Genomic DNA, 24,993 nt, shown 5'->3' on the forward strand with positions numbered 1-24,993 from the left:
AATGGCCTCGAGTCATGTTCTGCTGCTGGGTCCTCTGAGGCCCAGTCCTGCCCAGCTGTGAAGTACTAGGTAGCCTCTGATGACACCAGGATGGGAATCTCAGAGCGGGCAGACAGTACCAAACACCTCAGCTAGGAAGCTGAAGCCTTCATGCAGGTGCTCATGGCCTTTCTAGGACCATGCAGACCCACAGCCAGTTGGTCAGGCCTCACTGAAGGTCTGTGACTGCCGGGAGAATATGTTCAGCACCATGGCACTCAGATCACAGTTTTCAGGCTAGTCCCTACCAGCCACAGGCCCAGGGAAGCTCACTGATGCCAATCTCCCAGCCGCGACCATAAGTGTTACATTTTTACAGATGCCATGGCTGCTGATCTCTAACCAGGACACTTCCTGAAGGACAGCCACATGGCAGGTGGGGGATCCATGTGGGGTCTGGGCACTGCCTCTACTAAACTGAACAGTCTGAGCCTGACCTGGGAAACCCAGGAGCCTTTGAGCATACCTGGAGACACGAGGTCCACTAGAGTAACATCTTCCCAGAGGGAGATGCTGAGCGCTATGGCACCCTCTACAGCCGCACTGTGCTAGAAGGGGCTGCCTCAGGCAGTGCATGACATCTCAGATCCTAGAGCCACATGGTCTTTCTCCTGTCCCTGGAGTTGCCCGAGCTGGCCATTCTGAGTAAGGATGTAAACACGACTGCATGGAACAGAGGCCCTCCAGCCCTGAGGCCTTCATAACCCTGTCAGGACATTAGAGATTTACAAACTCCAACTCCATCAGGCGTCCCATCTAGCTGGCCACATGACTACCAAGGATTGATCCTGAGTCACTCACTAGGACATGACACTCCAGAACTGACAGCAGTGGCCTAGTTGAGCTTCAACTTGAACCCATGAGTGCTCAGAGCCATCAGACTCTCTGTGTCTGCTTCTGGCTGCAGTTAGACAGATAAAGATAGGGATACAGTAAGCAGGATAATAAGCAGAACTGAGAATGCCTTCTGGGCAACCAAGACAGGACAGGAGGTTAGGGAGGGCCAAGCCCTGGTTTCTGCTCCATCTGGTCTACCATATGTGCAAGGAAGAGCTACAGTGGGATTCTCCCCACATCTCTCTACTTAGTAATCTCAAAAAGAGAGGTTCTATGACCACACAGGGACCAAGGGCAGCTGAAAAAGTCAACTCCCTCCTGAGGAAGCTACCTCATGCTGACTCTCCTAGTACATAGTATAAGCCAGCGCTGATGAGTGACAGAATAGCCAACCTAGGGCACCAGGAGGTCAAGGGAAGGGCTTGTAAACAAGAGGTGGCGCCCCACGGGTTCTGGGAACACAGCGGACAGAGGGAAATTAAGGGCCTACCCATATACGGAAACAGCTGAGGGAGTGAGAGAAAGACCCTACAGAGGACAAGACGATGACAACTGTCCCCAGCACCCGAGGACAGCTAGGGAAGAAGTGCAAGGACATCCCTGCACCCATAAAGTGGTGAGAGTGGCAGATATCTCATTCTTGGTTCATGGAAAAAAAGCAGGCCTCATACAAAAATGTTCTCACAAGTTGGCCCCAGCAAACATCACCGGGCTACACAGAGTACAGCAAATAAGTGCCTGGTGATGGCTGAGGTCACCTGAGTCAACTGTAGATCAGCGTCAGGGACAGACACTGTTAGGAACTTGAGAGTGGCCTTCATTTTACTCCTTTGCCAAAGTAAGTTCCAGCTGGATCGGACTTATGATGTAAAAAGGTCAGAGCTGGAGTGGTGGGGCATGCCTATAATTCTAGCACTCACGAGGGGAGGGGTCAACACACATGTGTGCACATATCACTTAGAGTGGCTCCTCTTCTTCTTCCTCCTCTCCCTCCCCTCCCCTTCTCCTCCTCTTTTTTTGGGTGGATGTTAGGCTTAAAAGCCCTGTTTCATCCTCTTCTTAAGACATGGTCTCATCACATGGCCTAACTGGCCTAGAATTCACTATGTAAACAAGGCTGGTCTTGAACTCACAGATCCATCTGCCTCTGCCCTCTATGTGTGAAGATTAAAGGTGTGAGCCACCATTCCCTGGTGCTCTCTTGCCCTCCCCCCATACTTACTTTTATGTGTGTGTGTGTGGGGGTGAGGTTGGGAGGGGAAGTTATGCCAAGCATGTATGGGTGCTTGTGAAGCCCAAGAGAACATCAGAGCTCCTGGAGTTACAGGAGCTGACTGACGTGGGGGGTAGGAGCAGAACTTGGGTATCTCTTAACCACTGAGCCAGCTTTTGATGATCTGGGAACTGGGGATGTCTCACTATGTAGCTATGGTTGGTCTTGACTCCACCATCTTCCTGCAATGACCATATCACTAAGTAAACAGGATCCTACCAACAGCAAAAGGGAAGTGACAGTACAGAGACAGACAGATAATTGCTCCACCAGGATACATGAAAGCTTTTAGGCTTTCCTCCTTGGACAAACTATGGCGAATTCAAACATGAAGGCATGGAGCAGGCAGCACCTCACAGCAGGCTCAGGGCAGGGAGATGCTAACCACACTGGGTATGTAGCCCATCTCTGGAGCTCAGGAGATGAGCTATCCTGGGACTTTATAGGGAAAGCTGGCAGCTTCCACCCAAGATTAAGTCATAAGGAGCTGAACACGAAGATGAACAGCCCCAAACACCCCCTGGTCAAGCTGCAGAGCAACACTGACCCAGCCCACTGAGGCTGCTCTATGCTGGCCCCACAGGGGGGTCACTGTGGCTGCTTCTTCCCTCCCAGCAGAGACAATGTGCAGCACGTAGGGTGTAAAAGCCATTCCACTCAGTGTCCAACTGCTCTCTGGGGATGGGGGAGGCCCTGCAGCCACCAAAAGCCTGGCAACACTGGCACCCAGTATTGGGGGTTGAGGGAGTCCAGACACCCACATCCGGAGACGGCTTGTTAGCCTTCAGCACACAGTGGGCCAAGTGTGGCTCTTGAAGCTCTGGCTGGAAAACAACAGCCCAGATGGGAGCCTAGTGTTGACAGCAGACACCTCCTAGTCCAAGGGGCAGGACAGTACCTCTTCCCCATGCTTGTCCCAGGATCAGCACTGTTCCTGGTAGCTGCTCTTTTCCTCCGTGACAGCTTCTTGGTGCTGGTGTGCTCTGGAGGCTGTGAGTCGTCCCTGGGCGGGCTGCCCCCACCCTTGCTGTTAAGGTCCCGCAGCACACTGTAGTTGATCTTGCTGGAGATTTTCTTCTGTTCCAGCATCTTCTCAATGGCCTCCCCGGCTGTGCTGGCTAGGATTGGCTCCCGGCGTTTGCAAGACTTCTTGGGCTGAATGAAACACAAAAGTAACTTCTCCTGTCATGTGCTAGCTTCACAACTATAGTCAATTCTTGAGCCACAGCTGTGACCCATTGAGGGGCACAGGAAGCTAGCTTGCTCACCTTGGCAGCAACAGCCATGGCACCTGCTAACCTCACTTTCTGTGTATGTACCTTCCAGCTAAGCCTTTTTTGTGGAGAGAAAAGGAAAGTGTCTCACACAGCATAGAACATGATGCCTGGTTGCATGGACTTTTGGGACCCACTTCCCTGCCCAAGTTTCTGGTCCTCCTTTGAGGCAGGTACCACTTATTCTCTGGGCCTCCATCCTGGACCCCAAGAAGTTTTGCTAGCATCATGCCTTTTTCTCATTGGCTCCTAAAAGGTTTAGCCCCTTCCTAATAGGATAACACTTGGAGGATGAAACCCCAAAGGGAGCAACGGAGCCAAGTAACCAAATCGACGTGCCTGTTATCATAGAATACAGGCACAGGATAAGGGCTTTCCTGTGTTCAACAAGGAACTCAAGTGCAAGGTCCCGAGTCCAGCCCTGTATCTCATTTCCATCTGCCTTAACACCTGTGCTGGATACCTCACTCCAAAGCTGGGTGGCACAAACTATCAGTGAGGGAGCATGAAACCAACATAGCAAGCTGCAGTCAGGGATAGGAGTCCTATGGCTTCCACTGCCTGTCCCAGGCAGGCTCCTATGGACACAGGGGAGAGGTGTTCCCACAATTCTTTCTCCTAGGCTGTCAAGAAGTACCCACCTTGTGCTCCTTATAGATGCCAAGCTCCTTCTCCTTCGCTATTCTTGCTTCTTTCTCTGTAAGGTGAACAAAATGGCTGGTCTTAGCAAGGGCCATGTCCTGGGACCTGGGCAGGTGGATGGATGGTCCTTACCTTTCTGTTCCCGCAGGTACTCAGCATTCTCCCGCATCCACAACTCAGCCTTTACCCGGGCTTCTGACTCGTTCAGGATGTACTGTGGGAAGCACAGTGAGGTGACTTCAGCTCTGAGGTTGAGCTCTCAAGTATTCCAAGATCTCTCAGCAACTAGCTTCCTATTTATAAGCTTAAACTGCTAAAGAAAGGATGTGGGAGGCCTCCCTTCAGCATAGTAACCTGTCACTCCTTCGTCCCTCTCTGCCAACTTCCCTCTGCAGCCTGAGCCAGTATTGATAGGTCCTGGGCCTTGGTAGGCAGAGCCCTGAGATACACAGGCAGGTGTTAGTGTACAGTTTGGTACCCCTGATATTTGGCAATTTAGAGATGTACCACATACTTGTGATACAATGGGAACCAAGGCCAGGTGCAGAACTCAGGGCCTTTCCAACATGGTCCTGGTGGGGTTGCTTGGGGTTCCAGAAGAAAGGCCCCTCAACGCTGAGGCTACCTTGGAGTGGAGTTTGGAGGAGGAAGCCCAGTGGATGTCTGAACTACAGGCACTATGCCTGGAGACCACTCATTCATCAGGGATGTCTAAGGGAGCACAAGGCTCAGAGAGGCCGAAGGTGAGTGACAGGCTTGAAGCTATCAGTCCAGCCCCACTTTAGCCTCCTTAAATCCCAACCACCACTGGGGACAAGGGAGCCCACGCTTACTTACTCTGTCAATCTCAAGGTCATCGATGCCGCTGAGGTCCAGCTCCCCATCCCCTGAAGAGTCTTCTAGAGAGAAGAATCCCAATCAATGTCACCGAGGCTGCCCCAGCAGACACTGCAATCAGTGTCACTGAGGCTACCTAGCGGATACTGCTCACCATAGGCTGGAGCAAAGGGGCAGCCCACACAGCTAGGATGTCTGAGGTGTCTTTTTCAGGTCTTAAGGCTGAGTCCTCGGGTTGTCAGACCAGCTCTCAAGGCTCTCTGAAGTCTGCCCCACTCTCCTTGCTTTCTGCCCTGGGCTGCCTGGGCTCAGATGCCAAGTTCCTTTGTATTGCTTTGAGGCAGCTGCTCCCTCAAAAGCAGATACCCAACTGCCTTCTGTGTACTTGGCCCATTCTGCTTCCCCAACTGAGAGGTCTAACCTCATACAAGGCCCCAGCTTTCAACAGTTCCACCCATATGAGAGGCCCCACCCTCTTGAGAAGGCCAAATCCTTACCTGGTCAGGGTCCAGAAACACATTACAGAGATGGGACCAGTTACCCTTCCAGAACCATTGGTGTCCTAGCCCTTCTTCAAAATGACTTATTTTACTTATTTATTTAATTTTGTGTGTATGCCTGTGCAACACATGTGTGCAGTGCCCCCAGAAGCCAGAAAAGAGCATCAGATCTGGAATTAGAGTCATCATGTGGGTGCTGGATATCAAACTCATGGTTTGAAACCATGGCTCCAGCCTATGCCAGACTCCTTCTTAGTCATTCAGTTGGACTAGAGGGAGCTCACAATGGTAACAGGCCAGCGGCACCTCAGTATGCTGGCATACACCCAACTCTCTACCCTGTGTGATGTGACTTTTAGACTCAACTTGCCACCATTTACAGTCTCCTGGGAAGGGTCTCAGTGGAACAAGTATCTTTCTCAGGTTTGCCTGAGGGCAAGTATGTCGGGTGCCAGGTTGAATACTAATTGATACAGACAGACCCAGCTCATCGTGGTGGCATGGTGCCCTAATAGGGAGTCAGTCATGCACTAGGTAAGACGGGATGAAGCTACGTGGGAGCAAGCGAGCAGTGACGTGCTCCTTTCCTTGTGGCTTCTGTCTGCATGTGAGTCATTTTACGCCTCTATGTCCTGCCTTGGCTCCCTGGAATGAGGGACCGTGACCTGGGACTGTGAGCCAGAGCTTTGCCCACAGCTGCCTCTGACAGGGGCTTTACCACAGTAAGATAATGGACACTTGACTCTTGTACAGAGGCCTAGCAGTGCCTCACCCCAGCCCATCGTACTTCTGGTCCAATCCACGAGAGAAACCATTCAGACTGTAACTTCCCTGGTCCCGGGCACTCACTGGGGTCTCCACTGGGGGAGGAGATGCACTCTCGGATGGAGTCTGAGATACCCAGGCTGGCTGCTGTGGGCAGGGGACCAAGCAGGGACTCCAGGGCGAGGGGTCTGCTGCCCCCATCAGCGTCTTCTGCTGCCTCCGAGCCGCCATCAGCCCCCAGGAGCTCTCGGTAAAAGTCCTTGTTCATGTGGCTGGCAGCAGCCTCGAGCTCCTCATCCTCAGTGTCTTCCTCACAGAACGGGCTGGATGTGGCGTCCTCACCGGAGCCTAGGGACACACGATTCGCACACCACCTGTCAACCAGGCAGAAAGCCAGAGAGAACCCACTTTTGTAACAGAAACATTTCTGCAAAGCTGCAAAATAACCAAGAACACAAAAACTACCAAAAAGCCTTTTTATGCAGCAGAGAAAGCAGGGTCCTGCCAGCAAACGGTGTTGGCTGCCCACGTGCAAGAATAGCCTGGCTTATTCCTCGTGCTCTGTGCAAAAGCTGGCTTAAACATGGTATCTGAGAGTGTAAGAATATTCAGGAAAGACAAATAAAATGTTTGTGATCCAGAGTTAGGCAAAAAACAGCTCAACAACACTAAAACAGAACCCATAAAGCACAGATAAATAGATTTTGAAAGAATCATGATTTTAGAAAAAAAAAAAAAAAAAGAATTACAATGCCCGCCTTGTGAAAGACAAAGATGAGCCACAGCTTCTGAGCCACAGGTAATGTCTGAGAGGACAGTGTGACACGGAAAAGTGCCTACGCTCAGCAAACCCAGAGCCCAAATAAAACAGGAGCAAAAAAAAAAAAAAACTAACACAGAGAAGGCTCGAAACGCCTTCTAAAGGGCAGAAGAGTGAGAGTCGGTACAGCCATGCTCCAAGTAGACCAAGTCAGAGCACGAGCGCTGCTTCTACTGTGTCAGGCTGCTGGGAACTTACACCACACATACTGGTGACATCATCAGAGAGGAAGGAGAGAAAACAGGGACTGGCTGCATACGTGCTGACGGTGGGAGAACAGTGCTGGCTGCATACGTGCAGACTATTTGCCGACATCACCTCCACCCAGACCCCACAATTCCATCTGCCCAATACCTAGGAATGTGTCTCCAATGAGAGGTATGGAGGATTATCTGGGACTGATGCAGATGAGGTAACAGGAGTGCTACGCTCCTCACCACGCTTACAGCAACTGCCAAAACAAAGGGCCACGCTGCCAACGGACAGCATAAAAATCACGCTGGGGAAAGCCAAGGGAATACACTGTGTGTCTACAAAAGATTTCTGCACACACACAGTCTAAAAAAGACCACTAATTCAGTGACAGAAAGCAGCCAGTGGCAGCCTGGAGTGGGGAGGAAAAGGGGGTGTCATTACACAAAGACAGTGGCAGGGACAGATCTGCAACACAGTCACTGTGGTGCTGGCCTCACCTGACACCAGGGATGTCCACGGTCAATGCTCAAAAGCCAAAGGTGCTTTAGACCCATACACAGCCCACAGCGTGTACCTCCTGCCTTCTGGGATTTGCTCTGAAAGGCACAGCTGCCCCCAGCCTGTGTGACCTGACCCAGAATGCCCAGCTAGTTGTTTTATGGTGTGCTCCAAAACCATGATGTGTGCAAGAGGAACACAGTATGGTTCAAGAAAAAGAGGAATAAAAAAAATTATACGAAGGATGTTAGAACAGATGGCTAAGACCAAGAGAACGCCGCTCGAAAGGCTTATTGAGTAGAGGAGCTTACTTCAAATCGCTAAAGAAAAAGAATGCTTCGGATTGAGTCAAGACACCAAACACGTTCTCTATGGTGTTGGAGAAGTCCCCCAGTGGACATAAAGTGAAAGAGAAGGACAAGCAGAGACTTGGTGACACCCTGCCTGTGGGTGCCCCGAGGGATAGTGAAAGATAAGCCTTAGGAATCATAACAAGGCAGTGGCTATCTCTCTATGTGAGGAGGAAGTGAGGGAGGACCAGAGCTCTGAAGGAGAGCCACTATGTGACAGGTTCTCTAAATCTATCAATAGTGATAATGGGCCAGCCTCACCTCTGGGCCCATAACACAAGGTAGCCCTGTGCAGTGTCCACAGATCAGCAACACTGCCTGATCACTGTACAACACAAGCAGCAGCAGTTAGTAACCGTATTGGAACACACCTTACCCCAAGAATTTCCAGCTCCCTCACATGTGGAAGAGAGACTAAGAAACTGTAAACAGGGGCTGGAAGGATGGCTCAGTGGTTAAGAGCACCCGACTGCTCTTCAGAGGTCATGAGTTCAATTCCCAGCAACCACATGGTGGCTCACAACCATCTGTAAAGAGATCCGATGCCCTCTTCTGGTGTATCTGAAGACAGCAACAGTGTACTTATATATAATAAATAAATAAATCTTTAAAAAAAAAAAAAAAAAGAAACTGTAAACAGGACAGTTCCCAGCAGACTCAGAACAGAGAAGTCAGGCAGGTGACCTGGAAGGTGGAGTAAGATTGGAAGGATGAAGCCAGGCAGAAGTGAAGCCAAGTAAACAGAAGGAATGGACATGCAAAAGATGCTATTTAACAATCAATAATCTAGGTACAAAACAAGACTACAGTAAGTCAAGAGAAGAGCACAAAGGAAACAGTACACAGAGAAATTCAAAGTAGTAACCAACTCTGCAACAGAACCAAAGCCCTGGATGGGTGTGAGTGTGGCAGCTACCGAGGCCCAAATGATGCCTTCCAGGAATGACGGGGAACCCAATGGTGTGACTGTCAGGACAATGGGTCATATTCACCCACTGCAGGATCTCCTGTGGTATCCAGAGATACCGTGGCCCTCTGAAACCCTCATTTTCACAGAGATAAAAACAAACTCTTGACAGCAATGTGTGGGTGGGCATTAACTCACCATGGCAGATGAACAGATGAAGGGACAATGTGCCCAGTGCCTGCATCGTAGTCCATAGGAGCTCAAGGGAGGATAAACTACTGCCCCAGATCAGCAAGACGCTGTGGGGTCAGGCAGACTTAAGAGAGGAATTAAGAGCAGGTAGAGGGGCTGGGGATTTAGCTCAGTGGTAGAGCGCTTACCTAGGAAGCGCAAGGCCCTGGGTTCGGTCCCCAGCTCCGAAAAAAAAAAAAAAAAAAAAAAAGAGCAGGTAGAGAAGAGCAGTAGGATCACTATGTGTAGATGACAGAATTGAGTACATGGAAAACCTAATGGCAAAATGACAGAAAACTAGCACAGGTGACGAGAGAGTTCACACTGCACAGGAGCAGTCAGTACACAGAAGTCAACACCATTGTCAAGCTCTAAGTTGCCATGGGAACCATGGGAGGAAAGATGCTACTTACAACAGCCACATGGAAGGCAGCAGCATGGTACTAGCACAGGAGCAAAGCCTAGGCAGAACAGAAACTAGAGAAGGACAGAAAGACAAGCCCCATAGCTTCCCCCACGCTGGCAAGTGAGGCAGCGTGTGGGCTGGAGTGGTGTAGACAAGGTGATCCTAATGTAGACATGGAACATAAGCACATGTCTGCAAACACTGAAGGGACACAAAAAGGACATTTGCATTTGCCTGGCGTGGCTCAGGACGTTAGCACAATGCCAGTGTGATGGGCAGAGAGCACAGGAGAACCATCATAGGAATGCCCAGTGAAGGAGGCAAGGTGCCAAGGAAGGAGGCAGGCACTTAAGCCTTCATTCTGCACAGTCCAGAGGAGAGCTATGTGGCAACACAAACGGTTATAGCACCTCTGAAGAGCCACACTGAAAAGCCCCCAGCAAACAGCACAGGGCACAGTAAGAGCTTCCCTACAAGGGGCTGGGGATTTAGCTCAGTGGTAGAGCGCTTACCTAGGAAGCGCAAGGCCCTGGGTTCGGTCCCCAGCTCCGAAAAAAAAGAACCAAAAAAAAAAAAAAAAAAAAAAAAGAGCTTCCCTACAGCCATGGCCTTGCACCTTGAACAGCTTGAATGGACAGCAGGCTTCCCTGTGCGGCTCATGCGAGGCTGAAGCTCCTCCACAGCCAGTGAATGGCTAGGCGGGGAAAGGTGTCCCAGGAGTAACTCCATATGCAAGTCAGTGCTTCAGTGTAAGGAGTGACAGCAGCCAGGGGTGAGGCCATGGATCGGTGAGTAGGGAAGGTCAGGGGTGCTGGCCTAGGGCCCTCACGGCCAGAATGGCAGGGAGGACTTACCATCCTTTGACAAGTTGGCGAGAGCCCCTTTAGCCTTTGGCCGACTGTTTTCTAGCTCAATTTCAATGGCATCTTGGTAAGTGGATATCTCACCTACAGCAACACATGAAAGCAGCAGTGAGTGAGCCCTTCCTTTTCTGACCGAGAAGGAAGCATGTGTGAGGACTGGTTACTTACCTTCAACTTCTTCTAGCTTTTTGGACAGGACCTGTTCCAGCTGAAAGACAAAGGGGTCCTTGGTAAGGAGTCAAATATTCAACGTCTCACTGTTGACAGGCTGGGGGATGCCAGAGCTCATCAGAATAGAGTTGTAGGCCTGGCTCTCTCCTTCCAAACAACATGAATGTTGCTCTGGACAGAAGCAGCCTTTCTAAAGGCCCAAGACCTTAAAAACTAACCCTCCCAACCAAGCCGACTTGACTGGGCAGGGTCAAGTTTGTCCTATCTCCAGAACATACCCCCTATAGTCCCCAAAACTCAGCTGCAACCCCCCTCTGGCCCTCTGCCTTCCCCTGCTGAGTGCAGTTTTGTATGAGAGCAAAGTCATGATGATGAAAGGCTGGCTGGCTGCAGTGGCAGCTGCCTCAGATGGTAAGGAACAAAGCCTGGCTGTGGGATGGCTCAATGGGCAGTGAGCCTCATGTGGACAGTACTAGGAGGTTCCACATGTAGCACATCCCCAAGTCTCATCCTCAAGGCCCAAGGAAGACCAAGCTAGCAGCCCAGAGAGCTCACAATGTGAGGGGTTCGAGAGCAAATGCTCCTAGAAACCAGAGTGCTAATGGAGGTACGCAGCCACCTGCTTCATGCGCAGCTTCCTCTGTCCAGCGGTGTATGAGGGCGGGTCACACTCCTCCTCCAGGTCAATCTTCATAAACTCGTCAATAGTGAGCTGACTGGTTGGAGTGTCTTCAAATTCTGTGAGCCTAAGACAGAAAAGCAGAAGAGCCTGACGCCCTCACTGCTTGCACAACTCGGGGTCCTAGTGGAAGAGTCTCAGGAGATCCTACAGGAAGGTCCAGCTCTACCTGACCAACAACTTGAGCAAGAGGTACTTCTGTGACAGCCAACACATTTAAATCTTTTTTTTTTTTTTTTTTTTGGTTCTTTTTTCGGAGCTGGGGACCGAACCCAGGGCCTTGCGCTTCCTAGGTAAGCGCTCTACCACTGAGCTAAATCCCCAGCCCCAACACATTTAAATCTCATCAACTTGTCTGTGTTTTCTTTAAAAAGTTTAGTGCAGATTGAACTCAGGCCTGGCAGTAAAGGCGAGAGGGTTGACCTGCTGAGCATTCTCATGGCCCAGCCTTGGATTCTCACCTTCACAATCACCATGAGTATGAGCGCATACTAGTGGATAACATGTTTGCTTTGGGTTTTTTTCTTTTAGAGTCTCATGTAGCCCAGGCTGGCTTTGAAGTCACCATGTAGCTGAGGATGACTTGAACTCTTGATCCTCCTGCCTTAAAGTCTCTAGAGCTGGAGTTACGAAAGTGCTTGGCTGCAATTAGTAATAAAATAATAAAATGGAAGTTTAAGTTTAACAAGACAGACCAGCAGGTAAGAGTGCTAGCTGACGCCTGCCAGCTGAGTTTGAACCCTGGCCTCCACAGTCAGTGAAGGGGAGCGACACTGGCAGGTTGTCTCTGACCCCCACAGCCACACCTGCATACACTATTTTTTTTAAATGTATTAATTTAAAAAAGAGAGGGAGGTGCTAGAGAGATGGCTTAATAGTTAAGAACACTGGCTGCTCTTCCAGAAGACCTGAGTTCAATTCTCAGCACCACAGGACAGCTCCCAACTGCCTATAACTCCAGTTCCAGCGGTCTGATGCCCAGACACAGACATATATGCAGTCAAAACACCAATGCAGGGCTGGGGATTTAGCTCAGTGGTAGAGCGCTTACCTAGGAAGCGCAAGGCCCTGGGTTCGGTCCCCAGCTCCGAAAAAAAGAACCAAAAAAAAACAACAACAACAAAAAAAAAACAACACCAATGCACATAAATAAAAATTAAAGAAATTAAAGGCTGTGTAGTAGCACTTGGGAGGCAAAGGCAGAAGGATCTCTGTGAATTCAAGGGCAGCCTCATCCACATAGAAAGCTCTAGGTTGGCCAGGACTACATAAAGAGGAGGTTGTGAGATTGGATTAACAATGTAAAGGACCTGCTGCCAGCCTGAAGACCCGAGAACGCCGAGCAGAAGGAAAGAACTGACCTCTGCCACTGCCACACCGTCCTGATCGCCTCTCGTGTGTGCCGTAGCTTGTGTGCACATGTGCATACATGCACGCAAAAAAATAAATGTAATAGAAACTTTTGAAAGTACGTTTAAAGACACCAGAGGCAAAATACTTAAAACAATTTTCCAATTGCTTCTAGAAGGTATTATAGCAGATTCTGTCAGCAGAAATGGTCAGTAAGCACTAAAACTTGTGATATGTCAGCAAGGATAGCAATGGGTTCCCAACAAGTCCTCAGCATGTTCATGCTGCCCAGGTTATCCAGATGAGCTGGGAACAACCTGCTGAGAGGTAGGCATAGAGCCTATGGCCTGTGAGAGACATGGGGAGGTTTAATCAACTCTAGCAAGAAGTCAGTTGGACCTGCAAGCCCAGAACGGACCACACCAAATGGGATGAACTCTGGTGCTGTTCCAAAGCAGCTTTTCTGCCTGTTCTAGTCTGTAAGGTGGGAAGTCTCTACATGTGACATCTACTAAACTCAAGAGGTACTAGGGTAGAACGCTAAAGGGCAGGGTACCCGGGGCAGAAGTAACTCCAGCACAGACTGGCAGTGTGAACCGGAATGCCCGCCGTGAACCAGAATGCCCCCTCACCTCTTCCGCAATGTGGACTCACATACTTTGACCACGCTGATGACTTCTTTGACGGTTCTCCGGAAGTCATGCATTCTGGCTGCAACCAGAAGTGCTAGGGAAGAAACACGAAAGATCATCAGAAAACTCAACTGGAAATGAAAGCAAGCACAGTGCTGCCTGAACCTAACTAGTGACAGCCGAACAAGTGTGTGCAGGAGGCGTCTGCCCTCCCTACACAGACCGACGGTGCAGTCTTGGGCAATGATAGTCCCCTTCTTATTTTGGGTTGAGGCTATACTGCATTCTACTTTTAAACATAAGGGAGATTGAAACAGGAAACTCAAGAATTTCTTAAAACTTCTCAAAGCACATGAATTAACTTTGAGCTGTGTTAATACATGAAACCTCCCAGTTATGAGAGCAGAGGGTTCTGAGAATGTAGTAAAGCTAAGAAAGGCTGGCCAGAGCTACTGTCTGACAAGTGTGAATTACGGTAATAGTGAGTGAAGGCCCTAGAATCTGCAGTGTAAATGTGGAATCAGGTTTCAGATGCAAGCAGTCCCAGGTGGCATCACACTCTGCTGGCTTGAGTGCAGAGAGATAAGCAGATGGATGCTACGGAGGAACAGGCCCCTGCTGTCCCCCGCTGTCCCCCGCTGTCCTGGGGCTCTTCCTCAGTGGGGACTTAGTCTCTCTGGGCCACACTCAGCACCTGGACCTTACATATACCTCCAGAACAGCTATGCTGCTGAGCTAGCAAACGCTCAGTGTCTTGGTGAGAGGCCACATTACTAACCAGGCTGAAAGAGGCAATTTGCCACGAGTGGACAGCCTGGGGTGGAACTAGGGCTACCACTGTCGTCTCGCCCTTGAGGTGTTTTATTTCGGAACCTGCAGAGGCCAACAAAGGAGGAAATACCAGAGTCTATAAAGAGTAAAACCAAGAAGGCCAGTCCTGGGGTTTAAGACAGCTCTTTTTTTTTTCCCCCATTTTTTTATTTAATATGAGTGCCCTGCTGCATATACATCCACCTGCCTGAAGAGGGCACCAGATCCCATTACAGAGGGTTGTGAGTCACTGTGTGGTTGCTGGGAATTGAATTCAGATAGACTCAGGTAGACTCAAACTACAACCAATAACTCATGGGCTCGACTGCTTAAAGGCTCAAGACATGACTACAGTTCAACTTACCTACTATGCACGGAGCCCTAAATTTGACTGCAATTACCCTCCCACACATATGTGTGAACTTATGAAGTATCAGGATAGAAGACGCTACCCGAGTGCCATATGTCCCACACTGTACCTGCTCCACAGAGGCCAGAGGGGCGCCGGCCTGTGTGCATCCAATCCCTTTTCATCCTCTGCAGAAGCCTCAGGGCCGTCATGGATACCTCATGGTTCTTCTCCCCAAATTCCAGTAGATGCGCAAATCGTGGAATGTACAAGCATGGGTCTGCACAGTAGATACAACACGACAGCGTCTGTGCATGTGTGTACACACAGCACTAAGTAACACCTGCAGTTGGGTGGCTTTACCCACTTCTCCATGTACACTGGCTCGTTGGGGTTGCCTCCCCTGAAGCACAGCTTCTCTGACCCTTAGCAGTGCAGCTGTGTTTACTGTACTTGGAAAACTGCTGCCCTCACATAGCGCAGTTCTGAGCATGTAGGACAAAGGGGCGGGCGGGGGCAACTTCCACATTCTCTCGGAGGGCGATGAGCGGTCGGAGAACAGGACAGATGTGAGCTCCTTACACACAGCGCCCTCTGAATTCCCTCAATGTCCTGGCATGTCAGCTCAGCATCTTACAGAATGCCCACAGTGGCACACAGGTCGCACATGTGTGTGCTCACCATTGTTTCTTCTGAGTGCCTGGCACTCTGCAGAGCACTGACATTTCAGTCAAAGGTTTATGAGCTCCCAAATGGGGCAGCAAGAACAACCAAGACACTTGAGGAATTCAGTCCATCATTTCCATGCCATTAGTGCACTGACAGCAGTCACTAACTAGGGGACAAAGGAGATCTCGGGGCTTATCTAAGAAAAGCCACTTATGGGGTTGGGGATTTAGCTCAGTGGTAGAGCGCTTGCCTCATAAGCGCAAGGCCCTGGGTTCGGTCCTCAGCTCCGAAAAAAAGGAAAAAAAAAAGAAAAAAGAAAAGCCACTTATGCTCAGGCCTGAGAAGCAGCCGCTTGGAGAACACTAGCAGCTAACAACAAAGGGGGGTTGGGTTAGCTCACAGAGTCTTGGAGAAACCGAGGGAAGGAGTCAGTGAGTTCATCTTGTCGTTCCAGACAGAGGGAAGGGAAGGGAAGGGAAGGGAAGGGAAGGGAAGGGAAGGGAAGGGAAGGGAAGGGAAGGGAAGGGTGTCAGCTGACCTTTACAAAGTGACTCCATGAGACCATTTACACAAGGACCCACTCCAGCTCACACAAAGACTCAAGAGAAGAAAGCTGACACTCTGGCTTATAATTGTACCTAAGCCACTGGGAAGATGAATAGGAAGGACCCTCAGGTTCTGGAATTTGAGGCCAGCCTAGACAACAGAGAGCCCAAGAAGTACAGAAGGACTTAGGAAGATTTAAGAGGACAAAGAAGACGAAGGTCCTGAAGCAGTCTGCTCTATCTTCTGTAAGTAGTGGGGTCTGTCTGCACATGGAGCAGAGCTGGAGTCCTACCATCAGGAAACACTGGAAATGCACATCTAAACCAAAAGAAGGGAAGAAGATGAAATCTGGAAAAGACTAAGGTGGAGACACATCACCAGACTACATTTACTAAATAAATAGACTTTAAATTCTCTGCCTCGCAAACTAATCCTTTCACAGGGTCTGTGGGAGTTATGAAAACGGCACATGTATCAAAGAACAAAGAAACCAAGACAGGCCTGATGACTCGTGCTTGTAATCCCAGCACTGGGGAGGCAGAGGCACACAGATCTGTGAGCTCAAGGCCAGCCTGGTCTGCAGAGGGACAGCTGGTCTTCCAGGACAGCCAGGGCTACAGAAGGAAACCCTGTCTTGAAAAAACAAAACAAACAAACAAAGGAAGACACAAAGGAACAAGTACAAGTGTGAGTGTGATGTCTTCACCACTGGTCCAACTGTTAGGTTTTGTTTGCCAGTTTATCCGGCCGGTGGGGGGACTGACTCCAGAGAGGGCTCCATATCCCAGCTGTGATGACCATAGGAAGGCAACTTATCCCTTCCTGACCCTAACTGTAACTTTTTGGGTTTTACCCAAAAGTGAGATGATTGGATAAAATGGTCTTTCTTCATTTACCATTTTTATTTTGTGTTTTTATTTTATGTATATGTTTTGCCTACGCATGTCTCTGTATACCACGTGTGCCTGGTGTTTGCGAAGGCCAGAAGAGGGAGGGTGTTGGATCTCCTGGGACTGGAGATACAATGGCTATAAAACGTGAGCTGTGTGTACATGTGTACTGGGTCTTCTGCAAGAGCGGTAAGCACTCTTAAGCACAGAGGTGGGTCCCCCACACCCCCTTTTAAAGTTTTTTTGGAGACAGGGTTTTTAGTGTGGCCCTGGCAGTCCTGGAACTCAGACTCAGATCTGTCTGCCCGTGTCTCCTGAGTTCTGGGATTAAATGTGTACACCATCACTGCCCAGCTCCATTTACTTTTCTGAGCAAACTTTGCAATGGCCTTTTTTAATGGTTGTATTATTTTTTCAATCTTTCACAGTGTGCAGACTCTTTTCTCTATCATGGCTAAACCTTGTTGTAACATTCTGGGTTTTACAGAGGTTATGCTAGTGGCTGAGGTGGGATCTTGATTGTTGATATCAAACAGCTTGCCATGTTTCTTGGTCATCTGTGTGTCTTCTTGAAAGAAGCATCTGCTCAAGTCACTTGTCCATTGTCTAATCCATTTGCTTTTCTACACTGCGCTCTTTAGATATTTTCTCCCTTCTTTGTGGTGGCCTTGTCTGTGGACAAGCTCCTTTGCTATGCTGATTCTTTGAAGTCTGAAGTTATCGTGTCTACTTTCACCTATGTTGAATCATTGCTCTGTGTGCCCCATGGTTTTGCTATTATTTTCGTTGTTGTCTTTTTATTTATTTAATGTATACGAGTACACTGTAGCTGTCTTCAGAACACCAGACCTCATTACAGATGTTGTGAGCCACCATATGGTTGCTGGGAATTGAACTCAGGACCTCTGGAAGAGCAGTCGGAGCTCTTAACCGCTGAGCCATCTCTCCAGCCCCGCTGTTGTCTTTTTAATGTGTACACCTTTAGTTTGGTCATAGTTCTACATGTAACAGTAAACCTTGTTTTCCCAGCCTGTATTACCTTTACTTCTAGGTAAAACCCAAAGAATTGCAATTAGGGTCTGGAAAGGATAACTTGCCTTTCTATGGTCATCACAGCTGGGATATGGAACCCACTCTGGAGTCAGTCCCCCCACTGGCTGGATAAACTGGCAAATAAAACGTAACACATTGGAATAATCAACTTAAAAAGGAAGGTCTACATACAGAGTTTGAAGCCACACAGAGGCACATGAGGTCCGGATTCGTGAAAGAAAAAGAAATTCTGACATACTAAAATGTCTACTGCCCTTGACTTTATGCTTTGTTAAAGAAGCTAGACACACGGGGCTGGGGATTTAGCTCAGTGGTAGAGCGCTTACCTAGGAAGCGCAAGGCCCTGGGTTCGGTCCCCAGCTCCGAAAAAAAGAACAACAACAACAACAACAAAAAAGAAGCTAGACACAAAAGGGGAAGATTAAGCCTTGCGTCTAAGACTCATTTCGTCCACGGAGAAAAGCTGGCTGGGTCAAGTTCTTTTTCAAAACCTGAGCTGTTGGATAAATCTCATTTCAGAGTCAGAACATGCTACTACACAATCCACCCTTAAACCTAGGCACCCGGGCGGGGCTTCAGCACTCCCTCCCCTCCCCCGGGGGGCGGGGCCCTGGAACGAGGAGCCGCGTCTCGACGCACAGTGACGAGAGACGCCGGCGCCGCAGCAAAGGGTACGGGCGGGACGGCGCCCCCTGCGGCCCGGCCGCGGGCTCGGTGCGGGGTGTGGGGTGCGGGTGGGCGGCGGGCAGGGCCAGCGCGGCCCCATGCTGCTGCCGCTCGCCTGCCTGCATGGGCGGGTGGCGCAGTGCCTAACCTCCCTGCTGGTGCTCGCAGAGCCGCTTCCCAGGCCCCGTCGCGGGGCGAAGGCGCGCGGCGCAGTACTGACCAGTGCGGAGGCCGCCCCGGCAGGAGCGAAGATGGCCGCGGAACTGTACCCGCCTGCCGGTGCCTCTGCAGCTACTGCCACCGACATCGCCAACAGCAACGCGGCGGGCGCGGCCGAAAGCACGAAGGTTGGCCTTTGCTGCCCACCCTGCCTGGCGCCCGCCCCGCTGCCACCCTTGCCCGCGCCGCCCTTGCCAGACAACAACAATCCCGAGAGCCCCAACTGGCAGTCATTCCACCCTACGCTGCGCGAGAGGTGAGCCGCCGCCCGCCCCCGGGCCTTGGAGCCTGGGCGCGCGCCGTTCCAGCCCGTGTGCCTCTGCCCTTTGCAGGAATGCGCTCATGTTCAACAACGAGCTGATGGCCGACGTCCATTTCATCGTGGGGGCCCTGGGGGCAGCCAGGCGTGTGCCCGCCCACAAGGTGGGTAGAGGAGCAGCCCTGTCCCCTGGTGAGCCTGGCTAGGGGCGTCTCCCTGGGCCTTCTTTACTGCCCTGTTGCTCAGGTGGTTTTCTTTCATCCACAGTATGTCTTAGCTGTCGGCAGCTCGGTCTTCTATGCTATGTTCTACGGGGATCTTGCAGAAGTCAAGTCCGAAATCCACATTCCTGATGTGGAGCCTGCTGCCTTCCTGGTCTTGTTAAAGTAAGTGCTGTGCTCTGGGTCTGGAAGGATGGGGTGGTTACCTTCCAATGTTCCCCTTCATGTTTGCTACAACCCAAGAGGTTGTGCAGGGGAGCCCATGAGCTCCTCAGCCCTTGCAGCTCCCCAGGAGAGTCCCTGCCTTACCCAGGTACATGTACAGCGATGAGATTGATCTGGAGGCCGACACAGTGCTTGCCACTCTGTATGCTGCTAAGAAGTACATTGTGCCTGCCCTAGCCAAGGCCTGTGTCAACTTTCTGGAAACAAGTCTGGAAGCCAAAAACGCCTGTGTCCTGCTGTCCCAGAGCCGACTGTTTGAGGAGCCTGAACTGACCCAGCGATGCTGGGAAGTCATTGATGCACAGGCTGAAATGGCCCTGAGGTCTGAAGGCTTCTGTGAAATTGACCGGCAGACACTGGAGATCATTGTGACCAGGGAGGCCCTCAATACCAAGGAGGCTGTGGTCTTCGAGGCTGTCCTGAACTGGGCTGAAGCAGAGTGCAAGAGACAGGGCCTCCCAGTCACTCCTCATAACAAGAGGCATGTTTTGGGACGAGCCCTCTACTTGGTTCGAATTCCAACTATGACACTAGAGGAGTTTGCTAATGGTCCTGCCCAGTCAGATATCCTGACTTTAGAAGAGACCCACAACATCTTCCTTTGGTACACTGCTGCCAAAAAACCCCCCCTTGACTTCCCCCTGACCAAGAGGAAGGGCCTTGTTCCACAGAGGTGCCACCGCTTCCAGTCTTCTGCCTACCGAAGTAACCAGTGGAGGTACCGTGGGCGCTGTGACAGCATCCAGTTTGCAGTGGACAGAAGGGTGTTCATTGCTGGGCTGGGCTTATATGGGTCCAGTTCTGGGAAGGCTGAGTACAGCGTGAAGATTGAACTCAAGCGGCTAGGGATGGTCCTGGCTCAGAACCTCACCAAGTTTGTTTCAGATGGATCCAGCAACACATTCCCTGTCTGGTTTGAGCACCCAGTCCAGGTGGAGCAGGACACCTTCTACACTGCCAGTGCTGTCCTGGATGGCAGTGAGCTCAGCTACTTTGGGCAAGAAGGAATGACAGAGGTGCAGTGTGGAAAGGTGGCCTTCCAGTTCCAGTGCTCCTCGGACAGTACCAATGGAACTGGAGTTCAGGGTGGACAGATTCCAGAGCTCATCTTCTATGCCTGAGGCCTAAGGATTGCAGTGGCTGCCACCAGGCTCTTCTTCCATGGAGTCCACCCAGTAAGTGCAGTGGAGGTGCAGGACACTGTCAACTGCTTTACTGCTACCATTAAAGGTTTGGCTTACTATATCAGCCACAGTGTGAAACTTGACTTTTCCCAGCCAGAGCCTGGGAACTGAACTGCCAATGTCCGCTGACCCTAGATGGCATTCCACAGGTGGAAGACAGACTTGGGTCCAAGGTAGTCCCAGATCCCTGCCCAGTGATACCCAAGCTTCAGGACCCTTGGATTTTCCTCCCTCTTTTGGATTCTAAGTGGTTCCAGCCTATATTGAGGTCTCCCATTCAAGCCACAGATTGCTGAAAAGTCACTTAAAATAGTTGCATCCTATTTAAGTGAATTTTCGTAATAAAGGTTTCACAGAACAAGAACCACATGTAGATACATGACTGTAGGAGTTAACTGGGGTGCTCTTTCTTCCTCTCTCCCTCTCCCTCTCAATTCTACTGAAAAGAACATCTTGTCTGTATGAGTTTCCAGTGCAGAGCTGTTAAAATTAAACTGTATCTTAGGGGAGCTCCTCTATTCCCAAGATGCCTGTGGCTTCTGGGCTGTCTTCTCAAGGGCTGTAGAACTCTGCAGAAGGGCATTTCATTCATTAAAAGTGCCTCAGGTCTATTATAGGAGTCAGATTTAAAGAGTGGGCTGTGTGCTCTGCTGCCTGCTTGCTGTGAGCTGCTCTGTGTGGGTAAAGCAGGATCTCTAGGACCCAAGCCTCCATCCTCTCTTGCCATTGTTTTGTCCTGGAAAAGCAGATGACCTTCCAAGGCAGGGCAAATACTCTGAGGAGACAGTATGCACTTTAGCCCAGTGTGCCAAACACTAGAACCTTGTGCTCGTTAGGACTCAAACCTTTACTCCCAGACTCTGCTCTAGCCCTGTGCAGTACCTCTTTACCATGAGTTGATGGTTCAGAAACCATAAACCCCATCTTTGTGTATGGCAAGGACCATAGCTAGAGGGCTCCTGTTCTTGGAGCTTCCCTCAGTTGTGAGGAGGCCCTGCCTTTCTCAAAGCTCCTGCTTCAGACAGTACAGGTTCCTAACATGAAGCACTATCTATGCTCTTTTTCTCTTTGTGTACTGGGCCACATGTGACAGCCATTGGTAGTAGGCCTTCTGAGTCTGTACCAGAAGTAAAACCCTACTGGCTGTATTTACCACAAAGTTTAGGAGACTCCTCTTTACCTCTGGTGTTCTGTACTTTGACCTCATGTCCTCTACTTTGAGAACCTTAGCATGTTAGTTTCCTACCTGAGCCCAACCTACCTATAGCTGGTGCGTTGATGCAAAGCTCCCTCGCCAAGAGCAGGAAGGTCTTTCCCAGCACATACACGTTAACCTATGGCAAGAGAACACGGGAATCAGGATTCAAGAAAACATTTGCTGCTTTTTCCTTTCTTTTTAAATAACTTCTGTTGTTTGTTCAAGACAGGGTTTCTCTGGGTAGCCCTGGCTGCCCTGGATCAGGCTGGCCTCTAACCCAGAGATCCGTCTGCCTCTACACCTCCTGTCTGCTGGGTAAACACGCGCGAGCACCACCACAGCCAACTCAGCTGCTGTTTTCTCAAAGTGCCTGTTTCACTGTTCAGTCTTCACAGAACCCATTGCCACAGACCCCTGCTAGGCTATGGCCTACCTCCTTCTTATATGGCTGCCCAGGCTCCCCTAATCTCTTCAATGTTGCTTAGGAAAGTCGTGGGCATCCACTAGAGTATGGTAGGTAATGCAGTAGAGTTATACTTAATTCTGAACCAGTACAAGACTGGTGCACAACACAGTGGCCACTCTTCCTCTACCTTATGGTCCCAGGGGTCTGTTTCTGGCTGGAATCCCAATTGTTTCCTCCAGTACCCTCACCTCAAGTCCTTATCTGCCATGAAGCCTCCTGCCCAGATTGGGCCACCTGCCATAGCTCTCTTCTCTGCTACAGGAGGTAAGTAGTGGCAGTAAGTCCATCCTAGAAGGGATGTCGCAAGGGTTGTAGTGGTAGGAGCGCCATCAGTTGTCAGGGAATCAAAGGTTTATCCAGTGTACAGAACCCCTGACATGCAGTTCAGTATATCAATGCAACACTAGATTGACCTGGGACAGTCAGGCCTGCCCCAACCCTAAGAGGCCTCTCCCATCCTCAGCTCCCTGAAAATCCCACTACACTCAGGCTAGACCACTCCTGGGATTCCTGGGCCTTACAGATGTGACTGGTCTAGCCTTCTGCCTCTGGCCTCCTGAAAGAAGTTCCTTACCTGATCAGTCCCAGCCCATGGGCCTTTGCTAAGCCTCGTTTCCTGGAATGATGGTGATACCCAATAGATGTTTGCAAGACACAGTCTAAGGGATGATACACAACGGTGTCTTCATTTACATGCAGGACTAAAGGGGAGGGTTTGTGACCTGTCAGCTTAATGAGTCAACCCAGCTGAGAAGGCCCGGTTTAGCCACCATAGCCAGTCAGCAGCGGGTTGGTCACCGTCCACCCTGGCTGGACACAGGTACTGTCTTCCTGAGGTCGTCACAAGGACTGGTGGCTTACAGAGCACTTTCTAAAGTTACCTTCCTGAAGACTCAAGAGTTGTCTACAAAACTATGGTATTCGTGACAACATGGCCTATGTGAATATACATATAAATGGTATGTAAGCATGCAGGAATGTGTGATGTAAGTACATGCGTGTGATGTTAAGCATGTGGTATGTAGTCTGTGTTCAAGTATGCAAGTAAAGTGTGCTCCCACTTTTCCTGAGCATCCTCTCAGGCTCCTCTAGATATCCAGGCACCGACAGACATGGTTCTCAGTACGACCTGAATACTACAAGAGTTCTCTCAGTACACTTCAGGTATAAATTCAAATTTAATACCACGTCCAGGGGTCAGAGCGAGTGCTCAATGGCAAAGAGCACATGCTTCTCTTGCAGAGGCCTCGGGTTTGGTTCCCTGCACTCCCATGCTGGCTCACAACCGTTTGTACCTCCAGCTCCATAGGGTCCAACACTCTCTTCTGTCCTCTGTGAGTACCAGGTACGCAGGAGGTCCACACACATACATGGGCAGATGCTCATACAAATAACAATATTTAGAAATGCTTTCTAGAGAGGGCTTGGTGCGCCCTGACCTGGCTTCCAGGCACTGACATTACTTTACACAGTGCCACACTGGCAGCACATTCTGGGCTGTGGGTGAAAGCCGCCTGCCCTTGCCAGAGGTGGAACCAGGCAAAGGGAGGGTTTACATACAGGGTCTTTGCCACCTCTGCTTTCACTTACTTCTTCAAAGCAGCCAGCCCCATTAGAGCCTTCATGGACATGGGTGTGCACCGCATGCACATCAGAGCAAAACTGTCCGTCTGTCTTTAGGTCAGGCAAGGCCTGGCACCCAGGGCAGGGACAACCTTTCATGGTCCTCCCCTGCAGTCTCCCTCAGACCCCATTTTGCCAGTAGAGAGTAGTCTGTAGTCACCCTTGGCTGCACAGCTGGCCAGACCTCAGCCCTTCCTGGTGGCATGCCATCCTCTGTCCTGACAGACTGGACTCTTTTCCCATTTCTGAAGCTGTAAGCCAAAGCAGACTGACTAAGTAACCTCTGTTTTCCTCTAAGAGGTGTCCAAGCTACTGCTGGAAATGCTGGCCCCGGCTCCAGCCCCCATCTTTCCTGGGAGGCTGGACATAGACATGTGAGCATGCTTTGAACTGAGCACAACACATTCTAAGGTGGAGTCAGTGGATTATCACAATTTCAACAGGTTATTTTTAGCTTGAACAAAAAAATTTTTTTTCTGTAATAGCTGCTGAGAGATGCCATTCATAAAGACAGCTGGAAGGACAGAAATACAAGGCACCCTCTGACTGGAATCTAAACTTAGTCCCTTTGTGGGCACTGATGCATAAGCAAACAGAAGCAAGAATCAGGCCTATCGGCTCTCAGACCCCTGGCAGGTACCCAGATCAGTATTTCCCTTCAGGGCAAAACTTTCAGGCATTCTACTTCCTACTCCACAGTATCTGAGTGAACCTCACAGCCTCACTCTCTCAGGGTGTGGCCTGGAGACTGCCATCTGGCACAGCACCATCAGTGGGTGACAGTGCACTCTTGATGTCTTGCCCGCCCTCCTTCACCGCCTAGGAGGTCCCTCGCTGCAGCCTGCCATGATGTTCAGTTATTTAGAAGTGAGCAGTGCACCGTCACTTAGTCCCGCGCTTCAGAGGCAAGCACATCTCTCGTTCCCAGCCAACCAGGGCTACATGAGACCTGGTACTGCACAAACACAAGCAGTGCAACAAAAACCCACGTTATCTGGATCCAGAAAAGTCATGACCCTACAGACAGCGCTTATAAGGATTCTCCATAGTCTGAAATGCATGCATGGGCCCAATACTCCCTTTTTAAAAAGAATTCCCTTTACCTTGGACTAAGTTTTCCAAGAGTTTCCCCAAGCAGTTCTAAGGCTGAGACACCAGGCTCTAGACAATGCTGTGCTTGTGAGCGGCCCTCTCCTGCTGGGTCCCAAGCTCTGCCACACAAAACTCATCACCCTCAACACGAAGGCTGCCTGCTGTACGGCAGGCAGCACAGACTGACTTCCAGGTGTGTGGAAGCATAGGCTATGCCTCTGTAATGCCCTCCGGCCAGGAAAGACTTAAGAAGG

The 24,993-nt window shown here is 50.3% G+C and overlaps 2 protein-coding genes across 7 annotated transcripts in view; one reads left to right on the plus strand and one right to left on the minus strand.

The window, feature by feature from the left end:
- Window positions 1-24,993, minus strand: part of Brf1 (BRF1, RNA polymerase III transcription initiation factor subunit) — a 48,575-nt gene that overhangs the window by 6,884 nt on the left and 16,698 nt on the right. For 3 of the 6 annotated variants that reach the window (XM_008764931.4, XM_017594112.3, NM_001399505.1), the window contains 11 exons: window positions 21,622-21,694; window positions 14,559-14,708; window positions 13,270-13,363; window positions 11,228-11,354; window positions 10,606-10,645; window positions 10,429-10,521; window positions 6,252-6,515; window positions 4,903-4,964; window positions 4,198-4,279; window positions 4,065-4,120; window positions 3,048-3,304 (listed from right to left, as the gene is read on the minus strand). In XM_008764931.4, the coding sequence (XP_008763153.1) occupies window positions 3,048-3,304; window positions 4,065-4,120; window positions 4,198-4,279; window positions 4,903-4,964; window positions 6,252-6,515; window positions 10,429-10,521; window positions 10,606-10,645; window positions 11,228-11,354; window positions 13,270-13,363; window positions 14,559-14,708; window positions 21,622-21,694 (1,298 nt within the window). Of the gene's footprint in view, window positions 1-3,047; window positions 3,305-4,064; window positions 4,121-4,197; window positions 4,280-4,902; window positions 4,965-6,251; window positions 6,542-10,428; window positions 10,522-10,605; window positions 10,646-11,227; window positions 11,355-13,269; window positions 13,364-14,558; window positions 14,709-21,621; window positions 21,695-22,212; window positions 24,961-24,993 lie in introns of those variants that run through there. The other 3 variants (XM_017594111.3, XM_039112104.2, XM_039112105.2) reach the window with 3 other exon arrangements.
- On the plus strand, window positions 18,264-20,724 carry Btbd6 (BTB domain containing 6). Its single transcript, NM_001077683.2, has 4 exons — window positions 18,264-18,727; window positions 18,804-18,894; window positions 18,998-19,116; window positions 19,265-20,724. Exons 1-4 carry the CDS (start codon window positions 18,351-18,353, stop codon window positions 20,295-20,297), a joined length of 1,620 nt encoding a protein of 539 aa, NP_001071151.2. The 5' UTR covers window positions 18,264-18,350; the 3' UTR covers window positions 20,298-20,724.

Source organism: Rattus norvegicus, chromosome 6, assembly GCF_036323735.1.
Source record: "Rattus norvegicus strain BN/NHsdMcwi chromosome 6, GRCr8, whole genome shotgun sequence".
NCBI lineage: Eukaryota > Metazoa > Chordata > Mammalia > Rodentia > Muridae > Rattus > Rattus norvegicus.